The sequence below is a fragment of the Sarcophilus harrisii genome, chromosome 3 (assembly GCF_902635505.1).
Source record: "Sarcophilus harrisii chromosome 3, mSarHar1.11, whole genome shotgun sequence".
In the NCBI taxonomy this organism is placed as follows: Eukaryota; Metazoa; Chordata; class Mammalia; order Dasyuromorphia; family Dasyuridae; genus Sarcophilus; species Sarcophilus harrisii.
The window spans coordinates 86819427-86839343 of NC_045428.1; the positions used below are offsets into that span (position 1 = coordinate 86819427).

General features: G+C 35.8%; 1 protein-coding gene across 2 annotated transcripts in view; it reads left to right on the forward strand.

The window, feature by feature from the left end:
* The window catches only part of EPSTI1 (epithelial stromal interaction 1), a 105265-nt gene that overhangs the window by 18830 nt on the left and 66518 nt on the right, over positions 1–19917 (forward strand). Inside the window, exons 2-5 of one of the 2 annotated variants that reach the window (XM_031958423.1) lie at positions 8015–8085; positions 12600–12658; positions 16437–16520; positions 19767–19840. In XM_031958423.1, coding sequence (XP_031814283.1) covers positions 8024–8085; positions 12600–12658; positions 16437–16520; positions 19767–19840 — 279 coding nt within the window. In that variant the 5' untranslated portion in view covers positions 8015–8023. The remainder of the gene's footprint in view (positions 1–8014; positions 8086–12599; positions 12659–16436; positions 16521–19766; positions 19841–19917) is intronic. The other variant, XM_012546306.3, reaches the window with a different exon arrangement.

Consider the following 19917-nt stretch of genomic DNA (forward strand, 5'->3'; position numbering starts at 1 on the left):
TTCTAGATTTAGTAGATTTACGTAGAATCAGAACTAGAAAAATGATCAGACACGATGGATATTCATAAATTACTCTCAGCCTAAAGGGAGGTTTCCCAGGAGCTTCCCTTTGGCTGTATTCCCTTTAATATTTTTATCAAGGGTTGAAGTGGTTGAAGGCATGCTTGTCAAATCGACAAATAAAACAAAGTTGGGAGAGCTAGTTAACCTGTTGAATGATTATAGAGTTATGGTCTATTAAGATATCATCAGCCTTGAATGATGACACAAATTCATTATAGGGATAAGGCTTTAAACTTGCAGTTCGAAAATTCAGAAATTAAATAGAAGATGGGGAAACTTGGTAGACAGAAGCCTTTCTGGAAGGGATTTGAGTTGGGGAAAAGGGATGGTATTTATGGGTTGAATACTCATTAGGATGCAATAGTGTGGCTAACATGTTTGGTCACGGGCTTTATTAAGAACAGAAAAGGATCTAAGATACTCTGTTCTGGCCAAAGTATTTCTTCAACGCTGTGTTCAGTTTTGCGTACCACATTTAAAAAAAATGCCAGTTAGCTGGACAATATCCAAAAGAGAGGAATATATATGATAAAGTACTTTAGGATTATGCTATGTGAGCATCTATAGATTAAAAGTGCTGGAGGTATTTGGCCTGGAAGGGCTTAGAAAGGAAATATAATAGCTATTTTCAAGCATTTGAAGTGCTTTTATGTATGAGAAAGGTTAGATTTCTCTTTTTCTTTTGTTTTGTTTTTTGTTTTCTTTTTTTTCTTTTTTTTTTTTTTTGTTTGGAGGCCAGAAGAACCAGGAGTGATATGAGTTGTTGAGATAGGTTTTGATTTACCTAAAAAAAAATGTTACAATAGAGCTTTCTAAAGAAAGAATGGCCCTTTCAAGGGGTAGTAAGTCATACATCAATGGTTTTCAAGTGGAGTTTGGATGGACATATGTCAAGAATATTTTAGAGATGATTACTACTTTAGAGTGGTTGGTCTACATTGTATCTCATATACCTATCTTTGAAACACTGAAATTCTAGAAACTAAATTCTCACCCAAGTGGAGAATTTTTTTTAATTCAAAATTTAATGAATGTTAAAAAAGGAGAATTTCCATATAGAAAGTAAAACAGAAAAGGAAGATTATGTGAACTGAATCTATATGTACAGCTTGATTTTTTTTAATAGCACATAATAAATTCAACATGTTATTTTCAAAGGTGTCCTGCTTGTCTTGTTTCTCTCTGAACTTTTTCCTGTTCCCTTCCATGCATTTTAAAGATGCTTCAGTATTATTATTCAGTTATTTTTAGTCATGTCCAACTTTTTATGACCCAATTTGGGGTTTTCTTGGCAAAGATACTATAGTGATTTGCCATTTCCTTTTCCAGCTTGATTTACAGATGAGGAAAGTGAACCAATTAATTGACTTGCCTAGGGTAATACAACTAGTAACTGTAAGAGGCCACGCTTGAATTCTAGAATTTAGCCAGTAATTATTCAGTAATAAGATGCTCCAGTAATCCTCTTATTTATATTATTTTTGTAACACTGTAAATACTTCCCTCTCACCTTTTCCCCATAAAAAGGGGAAGACATAATCTTCATAACAAATAAGTATAGGCAAGTAAAACAAATCTATATGTTTGCTATGTCCAAAATGTATGTGTCTTTCTTCACCTAAGGTTCCTAAGTATTTTTAGATGAAATTTATATTGAATGTATGATACCTATTCTTTTGAAATTTTTCTTTCCTACAGATGAATATTTAATCCTTCCTCTCTCTTATTTTGTTTGGATATTTGCTTTTTGATAGACCAGTGTTTTTTTCCTAATTAGGAGTTTAAATAGCATTGGTACAGCATGTTCTCATAGGGGAATATGTTTATATAATGCTTGGAATCTATCAAGATATTTTTCACTACTGCCAGAGAAAATTTTTCCTATTGATGACAAGTTCTGAATATTATATAAAGATTTCTCTGAAGAAAACTAATCTCTATGGCCTTGGGGAGTCCTCAGAAGAATATATTTTTAAAAAATCTTTCTTTTGGGGTAGGGAAGGTGGTATTCTTTTGGGGGAAGAGAAACTTTGAACAACAGAAAACTTGCCTCCTTTCATAAACTTTCCCTTAGTCATCTCATTGATGTGTGCTATTGGGAAGTTAAAATAATCTTCCAAATTGGGATATTTCATTAAATTTCAATGAGGTAATTAAGGAAACTCATTTTCAAAGATACACATTTATTTCGGTAGCTTAGATTTTGCTTAATCAGGAAACTGACTGGAATGCTAAGTGTAGCCAGATCAGGCTTTTTGGGATCAGAAGCTTTGTGAGAGGTTGTTGAAATGGATGATATGTGGGTTAAAACAACAGAGGCCACTTAACTGTGGGTAAGAACTAATTGGCTGAAAAGCATGAATAAGTAACATTGGTATTCATGTCAAGAGAAAGCCAGGATAGAAGAGGTGGATATTCAAGTATATGGAGACATTATGCTGTACACTGCACGATATTGTTAGAGATGGAAGGCAGCTCCTTAGATTTAAATTATTCTCTTAGAACAAGCTGGAAGAATAGAAACTGAATTACTTAGGAGCATGTTTTCTTCCAGATCATATGGAATATTTTAGATTTGGTTCTTAAAGATGGTAAAATATCACTAATGATTGTTCCATGAATTTCCAATATGATATTGCTGATGATTGATCCTCCCCCACTTCCCCATTCCTGAATCTAGAAGTTAACAATGCTTGCAACTGAGCCTGCAGAGATGATTGTTTCATTTTAAAAAGACCCCAGCACTGATTTGCCACCTCCTTTTCTTTTCTTCCATTTCATACTATGTTCATACTATCTATCCCATCACACTGATTATAAGTTTGAATCCAGTTTCTAAGATAAAAAATATTTCTATTTTTATAGACTTCAAATTTCTATTGAGTATTAACTTTTTAAATTTATTTTTTAGTTATATTTTAAATTTTGAGTTGTCTCTCTTTATCCCTTCCAACCTATGTTAGAGAGGGCTGACATTTGATATAGAGACAAAGAATCATACAATGTACACTTCCCTAAACCAGTTCTTTCCCTGGAGGTGGATGGTGTTTTCTTTCATAAGTCCTTTGTAGTTGATTTGAATGATCCTATCACTCAAAATAGTTTGGCTATTCACAATTACTCTTGGAACAATATTGCTTTTTCTGTATATAATGTTCTCTTAGTTCTCTTGATTTTACTTTGTATTATTTCACATACATCTTCCCATGGTTTTCTAAAACTAACCTGCTTGTCATTTCCCAAAAGAAAATGATAATTTTATTACAATTAATTACTACAACTTATTCAGCTATTCCTCAATTGATGGACATACTTTTTCTAGTTCTTTGCCACCTCAAAGAGAACTGCTATAAATATTTTAGAACAAACATATAGGTTCTTTTCCTTTTTGCTGATTACCTTGAGAAACAGACCTAATAGTGGTATTGTTGGGGCAAAGGGTATACACAGTTTTACGATTCTTTGGGCATAATTAAAGCAATAGCTTTCGAAAATAGTAAATGTAATCATATATAATGAATTGTTTAAAAGTATCTATCATGAACTTGAGAGCTGGAAGAAACATTAGAAATCAGAAATAATCAATTTGCTCCTTTGACAGATGAATAAATTGAGATCTGAAGTGGTTAAATGATTCACATAAGATCACAAAGGCAGTGAGGATTTAAGCCCAGATGCTCTGATTTCCAATCCAAGGATCTTTTCACTATACCAGGCTATCAAACTGCTGCTAAATCAGAAGCTCACAATGAAATTGAATTACAAGTGCATTCCTATCCTAGAATCTGAGTCCAAATGCATCTGTGCAGCTGAAAATCTGTGCAGCTCCACTGTATAGTTTTGGAGCATGGCTAATGTAGCACCACAAGAAAGACTTGCTTGGGTCATGCTTGTCTTGAACTGTGGACTATGCATGGCAAAGGAGTTCTGGCAGGGGTATTGTATTAATAATATCTCTGCCTGTTCAATTTTACAAATATATACTTTCAATTATAAGTTGTCAATGTGCTAAGCACTATTCCTACTCTTAATGAGCATGCAGTGTAATAAAATAAAAAGATATAAATGCAAAAAAATTATACTATAGGTTAGGAGGTGATTAAGTACATATGGAAAGTAAAGCAGAATAGCTGAGTGGGGAGCATTAAGGGAGGGAACACCTCTACCTGGGTGGGGAGATATCAGGAGTGTGTATAGGATGAGATAATTTGAGTTGGGTCTTGGAGAGGAAGGATCTTGGATAGAGAAGGGAAGATGATGAAATTAGTTCCAGACATGGAGGAAGGAGAGAGAGTGACATGTATAAAGAAGGGCATGAAGTTAGGAAGGGTGAGATGGGGTCTGAAAACTGAATCTGAGGTTAAATATTTTGACCATATCATGAAAAGATAGGACTCATTGGAAAATACTCTGATGTTGGTAAAGTTGGAAGGTGAAAGGAAAATAGGATGACAGAGGATGAGAAGGATAGAAAAGTATTATAGAAGCAAGGTACATGAATTTTGAATAGACTTTGGAAGCTAGAGGAGGACCAAAGAGCCTGGCATACTGTGGTCCATGGGGTCACAAAAAGTGAGATACAATTGAACACAATGAGATAAAATCTGGACATGTGACCCAGGTTAGCTCAGACAAGGAATGAGGGAAACATGGTAGAATAGGACTGGAAGAGTGATTGTGGAGGACCTAAAATTTTAGTCTTGAGTTTTAATTTTGATAGATAATGCAATGTTCCTGAAGAGTTTTCTTTTTTGATTGGGATACAAGCTGATGTACATGTGAATTACATTACTTTGGCCATATTATTAAAGATAATGGTGAAGAAAAGAGAAACTAGTGACATCTTTTGCTCTTTAAATGCCTGCTTCTAGTTTCCCTTTTTTCCATTTCATCCTTCATAGTGTTATGGTAGAGAGTAGATAAAGAAAAGAATGGATGAATATGAGATACTTCAGGAAAATATGTATTATTATCTCAGTCATGAGCTCTTAGAGAGCAGAAATCTTGTCATGATTTATATTTCCTAAACACTTACTAGCTGTGTCTTTGGACAAATTACTTAATCCTTTTTGCCTCAGTTTCCTCATCTACAAAATGACCTGGAAAAGGAAATAGAAAACTACTTCAGTGTCTTTGCCAAGAAATCCCCGAATAAGGTTGCAAAGGGTTGGAAACAATTGACACAACTGAACATTTTCTAAAATACCTATCTAGCTTTGTGCTGATGTGATAATATGCAAATGTGTTGGATTGACTAGCATCCTTTCTCCTTGCTGGAGTTGAAAGGCAAAAGTGATACTATAGGGCAGGTTTTCCTATTTTAGTGAAATCTTTTCTGTCTCTTTTCTCTGTCGTCTGTCTCTGTCATTTCTCTGTCTGTCTCTGTTTCTGTCATTTCTCTCTGTTATCTCTCTCTCTCTCTCTCTCTGTCCTCTTTCACTCCCTCTGTCTCTGTCGTCCCTCCCTCTCTCTCTGTTGTCTCTCTCTGTGTCTCTGTCTGTCTCTGTCTGTCTCTCTCTGTGTGTATCTTTCTCTCTTTCTCTCTCTCTCCTGTCTTTCTCTCTCTCTCCTGTCTTTCTCTCTCTCTCCTGTCTCTCTCTCTCTCTCCTGTCTCTGTCTCTCTCTCCTGTCTCTGTCTCTCTCTCCTGTCTCTGTCTCTCTCTCCTGTCTCTGTCTCTCTCTCCTGTCTCTGTCTCTCTCTCCTGTCTCTGTCTCTCTCTCCTGTCTCTCTGTCTCTCTCTCTCCTGTCTCATGTTCATCTCTCCTGTCTCTGTTCTCTCTCTGTCTCTGTCTCTCTCTCCTGTCTCTCCTGTCTCTCCTGTCTCTCCTGTCTCTCCTGTCTCTCCTGTCTCTCTCTCTCCGTTCTTCTCTCTCTCCTGTCTTCTTGCCTCTCTCTCTGTTCTCTGTCCTCTCTCTCTGCTCTCTCTCTGTCTCTGTCTCTCTGCTCTCTGTCTCTCTGTCTCTCTGTCTCTCTTCTCTGCTCTCTGTCTCTCTGTCTCTGCCTCTCTCTCTCCTTCTCTCTGTTCTCCTGTCTCTGCCTTCTCTCCTGTCTCTCCTCCTCTCTCTGCTCTCTCCTGCTCTCTCCTCTCTCTCTGCCTCTTCTCTCTCTCTCTGCCTCTCCTCTCTCCTCTCTCTCTGCCTCTCCTCTCTCTCTCTCTCTGCCTCTCTCTCTCTCCTCTCTCTCTGCCTCTCTCTCTCTGCCTCTCTCTCCCCTGCCTCTCTCTCTCCTGCCTCTCTCTCTCTCTCTGCCCTCTCCTCTCTCCTGCCTCTCTCTCTCTCTCTCCTGCCTCTCTCTCTCTCTCTCTCCTGCCTCTCTCTCTCTCTCTCTCCTCTCTCTCCTCCTCTCTCTCTCTCTCTCTCCTCTCTCTCTCTCTCTCCTCTCTCTCCTCCTCTCTTTCTCTCTCTCTCTTCTCCTCTCTCTCTCCTGCCTCTCTCTCTCTCTCTCTCCTGCCTCTCTCTCTCTCTCTCTCTCTCGCTCCTCTCTCTCTCTCCCTCCTCTCTCTTGCCTCTCTCTCTCTCTCTCCTCTCTCTCCTCTCTCTCCCCTCCTCTCTCTCTCCTCCTGCCTCTCTCTCTCTCTCTCTCTCTCTCTCTCTCTCTCTCTCTCTCTCTCTCTCTCTCCTCCTCTCTTCTCCCTCTTCTCTCTCTCTCTCCTCTCCTCTCTCTCTCTCTCTCTCTCTCCTCTCTCTCCTCTCTCTCTCTCCTGCCTCTCTCTCTCTCTCTCTCCTGCCTCTCTCTCTCTCTCTCTCTCCTGCCTCTCTCTCTCTCTCTCTCCTGCCTCTCTCTCTCCTCTCTCTCTCCTGCCTCTCTCTCCTCTCTCTCTCTCTCCTGCCTCTCTCCTGCCTCTCTCTCTCTCTCTCTCTCCTCCTCTCTCTCTCTCTCTCTCTCCTCTCTCTCTCTCTCTCTCCTCCTCTCTCTCTCCTCTTTCTCTCTCTCTCCTCTCTCTCTCTCTACTCCTACTCTCTCTCTCTCTCCTGCCTTCTCTCTCTCTCTCTCTCCTCTCTCTCTCTCTCTCTCCTGCTCTCTCTCTCTCTCTCTACCTCTCTCTTCTTTATCTCACTGCTATCTCTACTTATTCTCAGAATATATATTGAAGCTCCATTGTAATACCATAGCAATACTTTAGAGCACTTGGCCACTAAACATGGCAGAAGACAAATTTCTTGCTTCTAGGAAGTATGAAGTATAGGGAGAATTTTGCAGTAACCTCAAAGTGCATAAAATTTGTCTAAGATTCTTATGTCTAATAATCATATGCATACTGTGTCAAGGAATAACACATATCTATCCAACCCCCAGGTTATAAAGAAAAAAGAAAGGAAATAAGCTTTAATTGAAAACCTACCGGGTGCTAGATTTGATCCTCATAATAACCTGGGAAGTTGATGCTATTGCCCATTTTACATTGAGATAAAGATTCTCCAGAATCTCACAGCTACTAAGTATTTGAGGCCACATTTGAACTCTGGTCTCCTTGATTTCAGGCCTTGTGTTTTTATCTACTGCTTCACCTAGCTATTTCCCCTTCTTTCAGAGAGGAATATTTTAAAATAAACATACAAAAAATTCCAACAAGAATAAGTCTGCACTGTCAAAACAAAAAAGAAAAATGACATGAAGAGGCAGAGGGGACTCCTGTACTGTTTTTTAGGAAGTGGGAGAATTGTCACGTATAAGTGAAAAGGGAATAAGGATGATTGAATACTTAAACCTAAATAACAGAAACTGTATGAGTTTCTTTCTCAAGAGGTGAGAACTGGACCCTTTGAGAGAAAAACAGCTAAATATGTCCTTCAAAGAATGATGATAGGGATTCACAAGTGCCTTCAGATGACAGATCTCCTTGTTAGGGTCAGGGAAAGGAGAGAATGGTGATTGGTAATTCCCTACTGATGGTAACAACTGAAGTTGAACAATTTGTGGACTTGGTTACAGAGAACTCTGTCTTCCCAGGGTGCATATATGCAGAACAGAGAATCTTCTCAAACTTGTCAGACAGAAGAAAATGAAAAACTCGTTAGAAGGTGAGTATCCGATAAGGGAATTTGGATTTCTGAGCCATAGCTCAGTGTATAAGGATGATAGACTCCTAGACTGTGATGGAATATACCTCACAAGGGCTGGCAAAAATGTATTTGCCATGTCTTGCAATAATTCTAAGGCTTTTAAAGTGGAAAGGAAGGAGAAGGGAGAAAATTCTCTCTCTCTACATCTAGCTAGGATTTTATCTGCCACTATCTCCGATTGACATACACTCTACTACTCATGTTGAGTATAAACCCAAAATACACATATACATATATCCAATGTATGGGTAATAATCAAGATGAATTTAGAAGTCTTAATGTAAGGAGGAAAATTTGCTTTTTATAGCTTATATTAAAATGTAGTAGAAGAGGGACTCATGGCTACAATGTTATTCTGAAAGGGTATGCCTTTCCCCCTTCCCAAAAGGTAGAAGCTGATACAGAGTAGCATTGTATTCTAAGATAAAAACTTTTTAAGAAATCCAGGAATGGTGGATAGAGGTGGGAGAAGGGAAGCAATGGTAGAGAGCATTTGGGTTAAGCAATGGAGGCTGATACAGCAGCATTCCATTAGAGAATACCATAGATCACCCATGGGAGCAGCTTGATGGGACAATGGATAGAATGGTCCTGTGATCATATATATATATATATATATATATATATATATATATATATATATATAAATTTTAAAAAATTGTACAGAAGGCGAAAATAAAGACAGGTCCCAGGAGACTAATTTTACAAAATTCCATAAAGGTTTTATGAGAATAATGACAGGAATGCTAAAGCTCAGAATGAGCTAAGGCTGACAATATGAAGCCAGTGAAGATTTCTTTCTTCCTTCCTTTTTCTTTTTCTCCCTTTTTTGCTTCTTCCTTCCCATTATCCTTTCTCTTTTTTCTTCATTTCTTCCCTCCCTTTGTTTTCTCCAATCTCCCTTCTTTACCTTTCTCATTCCTTCTTTCACACTCTCATTTTCTCCTTTCTTCCCCCTTCCTTCTCTCTCTTTCCCTTTTTCTGTTGCCTCCACTGGAGAAAAGGAGATCAAAGAAAGGGAGAATTACTGCTTTTCTTGATGCACCAATTATGGATGAGGGAGAGAAGGCAGAACTATTCAAGTCTGATTTTGCTTTTGTTTTTTTTTTTCTGCCAAGGAAAATAATATTTAGATCTGGAGGGACAGAACAAAAAAAGATTAATAGGGAGTTGATTACCCCAAATAAACGCAAAGAAAGATGCTTTTCATGAGTTCACCAGATCCAGATGGACCACATACTTGGATCCTGAAAGAACTTATGGATGTTGATCACTGAACTTATGTTAATATTCTTTGGATAAGGAGGACAGGTGTTCCAGGACTTTTTGAAAAGGATCTCCCTACTTCCCCAAGAGAGAAGACAGCAGAGTTGGCAAAGGTTAGGCTAGCAAATTTGGCTTTGATTCTGATAAATTTGAATCTCTTGATAAAAGAAATATTTAATAAATTTCAAGATAAAGAAGGTATGTTGGCTTCATCAAGGATATGTCATGAAGACTAATAGCATGTCTTTTTTAAAAAATAAGATTAGTAGAGTGGTAGATTAGGGGAACATTTAATACAGTTTGCCTATTTTTAACAAACAGTGTTTCCCATGTGATATTCATGGAAAATTGTATTAGAAAATACGAGTTATATAGCTTCAGACTTAAGTGCCTGAGCCCAAAGTACAGCCATTAGTCATTTAATTTAAATTTAGAAGTGGGGCTCCACTGAAGTATCTAGGGATCTGTGTGCCCATATGTTGCTGGATGGTTTGAATAAAAGCAAAGATGATGATATGTTTATCAGATATTGGATAATAGGAATTAAAAGATCTTGCCAAACTAGTACATTGAGCTGTATATAATAAGATATAATTTAATAGGGCTAAATATAAAGTATTACATTTAAATTTTTAAAAAAAATCAGGTATAAAATGGAGAAGGTATGGCCAAGTTGCAGTTAGTGTGAAAAAGGGAGAACAGAGTGTTAGTTGTATAATATGTGCATGCTGTGTAGTAGTGATGGTGAGACCCACAGGATGGATGATAGGCCAAAGTGAAGATGAGGATGTCTGGTCCTAGAAAGTATAGAGCTGAATGTCCTGCTTAAAGAAGTCCTGCTTAAAAACTTTTTTCCATTCACAACTCCTTTTCCTCCAAGAAATTTTTATATGACTATAGGTATATAAAATAGACATACAAACCAAGCATTTACTATAATAAATCATAATTTAATGATCCCACATTCAGCCATGAGACAAATGGAGTTGCACCGTGCCTCCCCACTCCAGGCTAAGAAACTTTGCTTTAGAGTATTGTGACTCTCTCCTCTCTAGAGATCTGCCAACAAAATTTGGATGACCACTTGCTAGTATATTGTTAAGACAGCTCAATGGACAGTCTGATAGTCCTGGAGCTAAAAAAAAATCTGAGTTCAAATACAGCCTGAGACACTATGTATTGAACAAATCACTTAAACTTGTCTGTAAAATAAAGATTAATATCATTCACCTCCCAGAGTGGTTGTGAGCCTCAAATGAGATCCTATTTGTGAATTGCTTAACAATAAACAGTATATAAATGCTTATTTCCTTCTTTGCTCTCCTTCTCTCCCTCCATGTGATTATGTTGGAGTTTTTGTTTCTCTGAGGTTTCTTCTACCTCACAGATTCTCTTAATTTGTGATATAGAAATGCTTGGTCATATAGCATCTCACAATAATTGCTTAAAAATTCTTTCTGACTTTACTAGATTTGGAGGGTTGAATAGTATTTGGGGAGAGGAAAGGACCTGCCATTTCTTGATTCTTTACCTGAACCTGTACCTTTATCTGCTTGGGTCCTATGGTGTTTTACCATATTCAGGACTATAAGCATTCTAGTCAGAGCTGCAGCATCCAAGATCTTCTGAAGTCATGGCAATTGAGGAGTGAAAAATCTTCCTTCTGAGTGAACAAAGACTTTGTAATGGACAAGGGATTAATTTTCAGCAACAGTTTCCTAATTTTGTATTCATAACCCTGGGTGCACACTGGGCTTCATGTGCACCTTCTGCTGATATATGTTGGGTAATTGGGTCTCCAGCAGCCCAATTTGCATGCAACGGTGGTTGTCTACCTAACACTCACGTGCCTAAAATTACAGGCTGGTTTGAAGTTGGCTGAAACCTTGCTGCTAGGTAAGTAATGAGATAAGGAAGAAATGGCTTCTGTTAATCAGCACTTTTGGCCTCTGCTGTTCAACCTTTGCTAATTTGTTCTTTGAAGTTACACATTCCCTTGTTGAATAAAGAGTCTTCTAAAGAGTAATTAGTGGTTTAAAAATCTATATGTACAAACCTTGATTGTGTTTATCCACAGTATTTTCTTTTATATCCCACCTACTCATGAGCAGTAATCTGCTCTTGAGCTTTATCTTGACTCTGCTTGGTGTCAAATACCTAGATTTTTCCTGAGCACTGCAAAAGTCTTCATAAACAAACTTGAAATTTTTATCCATTAACAAGCTTTTATTTCTCTCCCTGTATCCCCGCTGAGAAAAGGAAAAAGAAAAAAACAAAATCTTTGTAAGAAATGAGTAAAGTTAGATAAATTCCAACATTGGTCATGTCAAAGATTCAGGTCTCATTCTGTATATAGAAATCATCTTCATTGTCAGATGGTAAATAGTATTCTTCATCAATCCTGTGTAACTGTAGATGCTTATTGTGCTGATCAGAATTTTAAAAATCTTTTTCAAAGTTGGTTGTTGCTATTTTTACAATATTCTTTTCTTTTTCCTCATTCTATTTCTTGTACCTATTTGGAAGTTAATCTTGTCTCCCAACCCAAACTTTTTGATTTATTTAATTTTGGAAAATCTCAGTGAGGATTTTTTCTTCTTCTTGTGGACTCTTAATAGTTAAGTGACTTGTTCGTGGTTATATAGAAAGCTAAAAAACATTCTAAAGCAGCATTTAGAATCCAGTTTTTATTGATTCCAAGTCCAGTCTTCTTTCTGTTACACTCACTAAACATTATAATTTGCCATGTATAGTAACTGATAGAAAAACAACTCAAAGCATGTATTCTACCGATTGTCTCAATCAAGAGGCCCATTTTAAATCCTTCTTTTTAGGAAAGCCTACCCTATCTCTTCTACCTTTGAGATGACCTACCTTTCTGCAGGGATTCCTCCTTTCCAGTTATCATATATTGTCACCTTTTCATGTACATATGCCGAGTTTCTTTAGTCAACCAGTTTACACTTGTTTCTTTCCTTTAGAGATCCTAGTAGAATGTTTGTTAGCTTCTGAGCTGCCCAATAATGTTAATTATAAAGATGGATAAGAGAAGGCAATTCCAAATTAAAAAAACTTTAAAATTTTAAATTAAAAAATTTAAAATAAATTTCAAAACAAAATTTTAAGATAAATGATTACTTTTGACAATGGAGTGGAGGCTATCCCAGGAAGCATGTTTTAAAATATTGTTTTCTCTGTTGTTTTAGCATGGCCGGGTTTACCGTGATAGCTCCAGATCAAATCCGAAGAGACAAGCTAATGAGAAGTATGTATATTCAGTGATTCCTTGCTCTTTGCTTTACTTTGATTCCAGGGGTTTTCTGGTGTGTGTGTGTGTGTGTGTGTGTGTGTGTGTGTGTGTATCTTACAGACTAATGAGTATCACTAGCTTTTGATGCTTTTACTGTTTTTAATCATTTCTTTTAAATAATTGTTCTACTAAGAGTAGTTGTAAATAATTGATATATATTAAAAGCTGTGCTGCTGTTATGTGCTTACAACCTCATCATAGGCTGGAATTCCCATAAGACTGAAATGTTTTATGTATACCACTAGGCAAAATATTGGCCACTTCCTACCTCCTTGTCTAAAATCTTCATGGAGTTAAGGGTGTTTGCTGGTACTTTTACATAAATGCAAAACTTATTTTGTTTTCTGCATTAGACTCTAGGTTCCTTGAAGGCAGTTTTTGTTTTTCCCTTTATATCCCCACTGCTTATTATAGTTTCTATTTCATAGAAATGGCTTAATAAATAAATGCTTGTTGATAGATTCCCCTCTAACTCCCCTGCACAGTTAGTTCAACTCTTTGGAATAATGACATGTCATTTAGGTAGCTCTACAATGATCCAGGGCTTAATGTATTCCAACAAGAGCATCTAAAATTTTTGTCTTTTCACTGGACACTCTCTGTCCATGGCCAACCTCAGCAGGCAGACTTGTCCCTGATTTATGCCTCCATCATAGTTGTAATGAGAAGGCTGTTAAAACCCTCTATTTCAGCCTTCAAGGAATTTTATGATTTTAACATTCATAACATAGGAATTTAACATGTTAAATTTTAATATTTAACATTTTAAAATGGAGACCCCCTTATTGGAAAATAGTCTTTAAGGGAGCATTTGGCTCTAGCAAATTAACATATTTATAGTTTAAAAAATTAGCTGAATGGCATTTAATATTCTCTGGACCTTTAGTAATTGTAGTAGCTAGAACTTATATGGCAATTCAAGATTTGCAAAGTGCTTTACATAAGTTATCTCATTTGATCCTCACAAAAATCTTAGAAGTAAATGTTGTCATTATCCCCATTTTAGAGATAAGGAAATTATGGAATTAAATGACTCATTCAGGGTCATATAGATAGTTTGTAAGTGTCAGAAGCATAATTTGAACTAGGATCTTCCTGACTTCAAATCCAACATTCTGTTCACTGCATCACTTAGATGTCTACTAAATTGGGTAACTATAAATTTTGGAATTGCCATAAAATGCTATAAGTGGGTTTGTTTCTTTTTATAACTTTATTTAGGTATGCATATGAAGATTATTCTCATGCAGATTTTATAGAGATGGGGAAAAAAGGGCATGGTCTGCTAATTACTGCTATTTTCTCAGAAACCTTTTTACTTTAATATTGTCTAAACACTTTTCTAAACCTCTTATATCCTTCCCTTTGCTAGTATCTTGAGGATTCATTTCTTAAGGTGAGTTGCTTTTTTTGCATAGATCTCTTCTGTGTATACATTGTCTTGTTTAACCCCCTCATCCCAATTTTTCCCTTTCAATATCAGTTCTACTCTCCCATACTATCAGTCATGGACTATAACATGAGAATAAAAGCTTGATTATTTCACTATCACTGATGGAGGATGAATTCAAAATAAAAACCTTAACAGATCTTTTCCATTTTTGTTGTTTTCTCTTCTTCTAGATTTATTATTACATAGTCTTTGGGTGAGCTGACTTGAATCTCTTACCAAAGTTTCTTGTTTTTCCCCCTACATTTTGCTGTTTTTTTTTTTAAACATTTTAATCTTACAAATTCATTATAAATTATAATCTCACGCAATTTATCTCTCTAAGATTTTACAAATGACCTGCTACCACACATCAGTATCTTTTTGTTTTTTCAACTTGCATACAGATCAAGCTTTTCAATTTCTGTTATGGTGATTAATTTAGAATTTAGAAATTGTTAAATTTAGAAAATGATGCTGGTCTGAGTTTTTTTTAATCCAGTTCTCACTTTATTATTAATATTTTAATTTTAATAGTTTATTTTCAATGGTCAGATTGGAATGACCTAAACTGTATATACTATATCTCCTTATTTTTATTCTTTTAAGTTGTTTTTAATTTTGATCTGTTGTTTCCCTAATTCTATTCAAACAGCTGATTCACAAATGACTCTCACGTTGGTAACCAGTTTTTTTTCTTTAAAATAGAATAGATTTCTTTTTTGTATATTGTTATTAGGTTTAATTAATGTCCTAGAACCTCCCTGTATTTTATTCAAAAATAAACTATGATATTTAAATGTGAGGCTTCTGTATAGTTTACAACAGTGATGTCAAACTCAAATAGAAACTGAAGAGATCACTAAACTATATATAAGGATTTCTTCATATTGACTTTATTGACTTAAATTGACTTATTGACTTAAAACCTCACATATGTACATTATCTTCTATTTTATTTTATTTTATTTTACTATTTCCAATTACATTTTAATCTGGTTCCTACTGTACTTGGGAATGTTGTAGCCTTAGTGGATTATCTTTTTGACACTTGCTTTACAAGCTTTTGGTTTCTGTCATTTCTTACTCTTGATTTCATGTTATTCAACATCTTTTTTCCCCCCATTTTCCCCATACCTACTTTTGTATTAAAGTCACAAAGTGTCACAGTGCATATGATTTTAATTTGGAAAGTCTTAAATTCTTCTCATATCTGCTCTACTTCTTTACTCCTACAACCAATTTTGGTACCTAGGCTACAATTATTTTTTTATGGGTCTAGTAACGCAGAGTAACAAAGAGTTCCATGAAATGGCTTTTGTGTGTAGAATAAAGCCAACTTTAACTCATTTACTTGCCTTTTAATGGAGAGCCTATATGTAATCCTTGCACTTAAATGTATCTTTCATTTATCTGCTTGACTTCATTTACAGCAAAAATATCAAAGATGATTCAGTTTTTTCCAGTTGCATGCCCACTGGCTGGTCGTATGTCAATGATCTCTTCTTTAGAATATTGGTAGCTAAGTTAATGTATATAGATGAATTATTGATTCTTGGTGACCTCTGCCACTATCGCCAAAGAAGCATGATGGGATTTCACAGGACCAAGAGCCATTTTTATTTTTTTTTATTTATTTGTTGCTGAGGAGTTTGCCTGTTGCTGATCCATCTCTATACTTAGACCAGCCCTTAGGATGAGCCCATAGTTGGTCTTTCTAGTGGGTTAGTATCTGACAGTTTGTGTTCCTGAGTCTTCAGGAATCCAGAAATATTTCTACATTATACTGAGATATCAGAACTTTGTGAACCATTACGAACTCCTGGGAAGAAATAATTTCAAAAGAAATTGGGCTTTAAAAAAGCATCTTAGTCTCTAGAAAGTTTTAATTACCTAAAATATTTTAAAAACCACATTTTAAGTCTATTTGGAATGTATTTATTAAAATATGATTCTCCTAATTTTTTCTATTGATTCTGTAATTGACTTTTAAGGGTTGATAAATTTAGAAGGAAAAAACTAAGTTCCTTCATTTTAGTTAATGAAGCAAAATGTGATTATTTAATTTGCTCCTCTCAGCGTGGGACTCATATTGAAAATATGATGCCAGGGTGATTGTGAGTTTCAGGTTCATTCCTGGGCATGAATAAGAATTCGATGTCACAGTCCTTCCCTTGTCATATTCTTTACTAACTCATATACTTAGAAGTCACTGCCTTTAATTTTTTTTCTTGGTGTTTATAAGTAACTTATTTTTACCCTTTTAACTTTCATGTATTTGTTTCATCTTTCCCATCTGGCCAGCTGCTAAAAAAGAATTGGAAGACTTGGAGAAATGGAAACAGCAAGAACGGTCAAAACCAATCCACACAAAGCCAAATAAACTAGGTAAGGAAATAAAACGAATGAAGGAAAATAGCATTCTTCCTCTAATGATCCCAGTTCAATCCTTACCTAACAACAACAAAAAAAGACCAATAGGTTTCGCTTCCTTAACAGCATTTCCTAAATCCCTGGATCTTGCCATTGGTCCTTCTATTAATCTCTAAGGTCTTTCTGTACCCTCCTCACCTCTGCTTTCAAATGTTTGTGATCTCCTACAATTAGAATATGAGTTTTCTGAGATTAGACATATTCCTATTGCTTAGTACATCCTCATGTACTCATAAATAAATATCTTTCCATTCCATTCTAGAGGTAGTCTTAATATTGCTTTCAGTTAATTCTTTAACTGCTTACTATGTACAGAATATGATACTTGTCCTATTGTAAGGGATACAAAGATGAAATAACACTATAATCCCCTGGAAGTCAGGGACTGTTTAGTATAGGAATCTTTTGAGCTTTTTTTGCATATGTATCATGGACCCCTTTGTCAGTTTTTTAAAAATAGGATTCTTTTAAAATATTGAAGGAAATGCTAAATTTCAATGAAAGTTAGTGAAAATGAAGTTGCATTTTTCCCCATCACAGACTCCTTGAAATTTATCCACACAATAATTTAGAGATCTCTGGTCTCTGGGTTTATTGAAAGATAAAATAGACATAAATACATAGAATACAATAGAGAAGATAAACCTGTATAAAGAGGTGGGGGAAAATATATTAAAGATTCGAAGAGTAATGTTATTTTTTTCCTCGGGGAGTTGGGGAAGGCTTTGTGTACTACACAGTATTTGAAGTGAGCCTTGAGTGCTCAGTGCATCTCTGAGCAATGGAAGTTTTCTTGTCAAAGTATAGTTTATTTGTCTCCTTTTGGAGCAGTCACTGTGGGTAGCTCATCATTGTAGAATGTGGGATGGAGTATGTTTTTAAGTAAGCACATTTCTAGTCTTTGTAGAAATCTCCCAGTTGTTTTACCCAAAGCATCAAATGGATGATGCACAACAAATAATTGTCTAGTAAATGCCAGGGTACTTTTAACTTGCCAGAGAATGGAATAAAGGCTTAATCACCAAAGCATTTAGACCCCTCCATAAATGATTGCATTCTGAAGAATAGAGTGTACCTGGGGAGCAGCAAGACTTCCTGGTAGCACTAGTCAAGTGTGAGTGGAAAGACTCTGAGCATTTTAATCACAAGATGGGGATACTAATCTGTATATAAATGAAGGCAGAGGAGATTCTGAATAGCAGGTGAAGGTTAGTCTGGGACACAGTGGTAGGTGTGAAGAGAAATGTCATCTATGTTTTCATTTCTAAGGAGAGAGATCTTTGAATCTCAAGAGGGAATGCTGCCAGGGTGATGAATTGCCTCTCCCAACTCTTCTGAGTGTTTGAATCGTTCAAAAGGGAGGCTACTTCATGGGATTCATTTAAATCATCTTTACTTCTCATCTGATGTGAGAACATAAAGGAAGAGACATACACTGTTGTCTTAAACTAGTTACTACAGAGGAATCTGGAAGAAATGAATTTCCAATTAGACTGGCAATTTTTTGGGGAAATATTCTCTTCTTTCCACTCTGTCCTCCAGAAAATGTTTGGGTTTTTTTTTGAGGGAGGGAAGAATAGTTTGTAAATAGAAGTAATGTGAAATAGTCAATAAATGGGAGAACTTTCCATTCAACTGTAAAAATTGTTAAGACAAGCAAAAGAAAGATAAATTACGATACGTAAGATTAGACTTCAGTAGTTTTAGGAAAAAACTCATTAATATTGGACCTGGATCTGTCTTTCTACCTTCTCTCATCTTACAGCTATATTAGAATAATTTTTCCCCTTTCCACAAAGTAACTTTAGTAGCAACTTTAGATCAAACTCTTAAAAATACTTCTTCTATCATCTATCTTTTCCCACCTCCCTCTCCCAGATTTCCACAAAAAATAAAGGGAGAAGTCCAAGTGATATCTTTAGTGGTGAAGTTATAAAAGCTGCCCAGAATACTAATTATTTTAATGCTATTTTTGGTGAGAATTTTGGAGAATTGACATTTAGTGACCAAGGGATTCTTTTAATAAAAGTATTTATAATATTCATAGGAACTAGGTGGTACACTGGTTAGAGTGCTGGACCTGAAGTCAGGAAGATTCATTTTTCTGAGTTCAAATTTGGCACCAGACAATTACTAACTGCCTGACTCTGGACAAGTCACGTAACCGTTTTTGCCTCTTTTTGTTCTTCTGAAAATGAAGTGGAAAAGGAAATGGTAAACTACTCCAGTATCTTTGCCAAGAAAACCCCAATTGGGATTGTGAAGAGCTGGGCAAGACTGAAATGACTGAACAGTAACAACATGACATGTAAACCAAGACTGAATAAATGTGAGGAAAATCTCTAATCACCAGTTCTTAGATGATTATTGGGCAGTCCGAATTTTTGGTATTAATTTATTTTTGTGCACAGCTAAGAACTAGTAAATGATATAAATTCCATGTTTCTTTTCTTTTCTTTTCTTTTGCTGAGGCAATTGGGGTTAAGTGACTTGCCCAGGATCACACAGCTAGGAAGTATTAAGTGTCTGAAGTCAAATTTGAACTCAGGTTCTCTTGACTTCAGGGTTGGTGCTCTATCCACTGTGCCACTTAACTGTCCCAAATTCCATGTTTCTTGAATAATGGAGAAAACAATATCAAATTGTGTGGGTTTATAGGGAATAAATCTCATTGGAAAATTTCCTTTGCATTTATTTATATCCACATTGAATCTTGGAATTGTTTTCTATTTCAATACAGAGCAATAGGAAAGAAAGGGGGAAAAAACAATGGATACTCCCAAACAGAGATGTGTTAGGTCTCAGAAAGTCTAGGAGGAAAAGATGTTTAAAAATACTTCTGGAAGAGAGGAATAGAATTTATTTATTATTGAATATGGGTTCTCAAGTACAAGTATTATTTGACAGTGGATAAAAGCTAGAAAATTTGAACAATTAAAATTAGAGGAAAATGTTGGAAATTTATGTAACTAGAATAATTTAGTCAGGAATCTTTTAAAACACATAGAAACCCTTATTCTTTAATGTCTTATTAAGGAATTCAGTTTTGTTTTAATGTCTATGAGCATTAAATCATTAACAAGTAAAACCCAGTTGCAGACTATGCATTAATGCCTCTTTGATGGCTGACATTTCAGTTAAATATTCAAGTTTCATTTATTGGTTCTTTTTCTCTAACACTCATTTTTTTTTTTTTTAAAGGTGGAAAGCAGTCAGAGGCTGAAGTTAGGAAGAAACAACAACATCAACTCTTACAGTCTAAATACCAGCAAAAGGTCAGAAAGAATCCATCCGATCTAGTTAATTTTATCAAAGACTTTTATTTTTGCTTTTGAATATCAGTGCTTTTAAT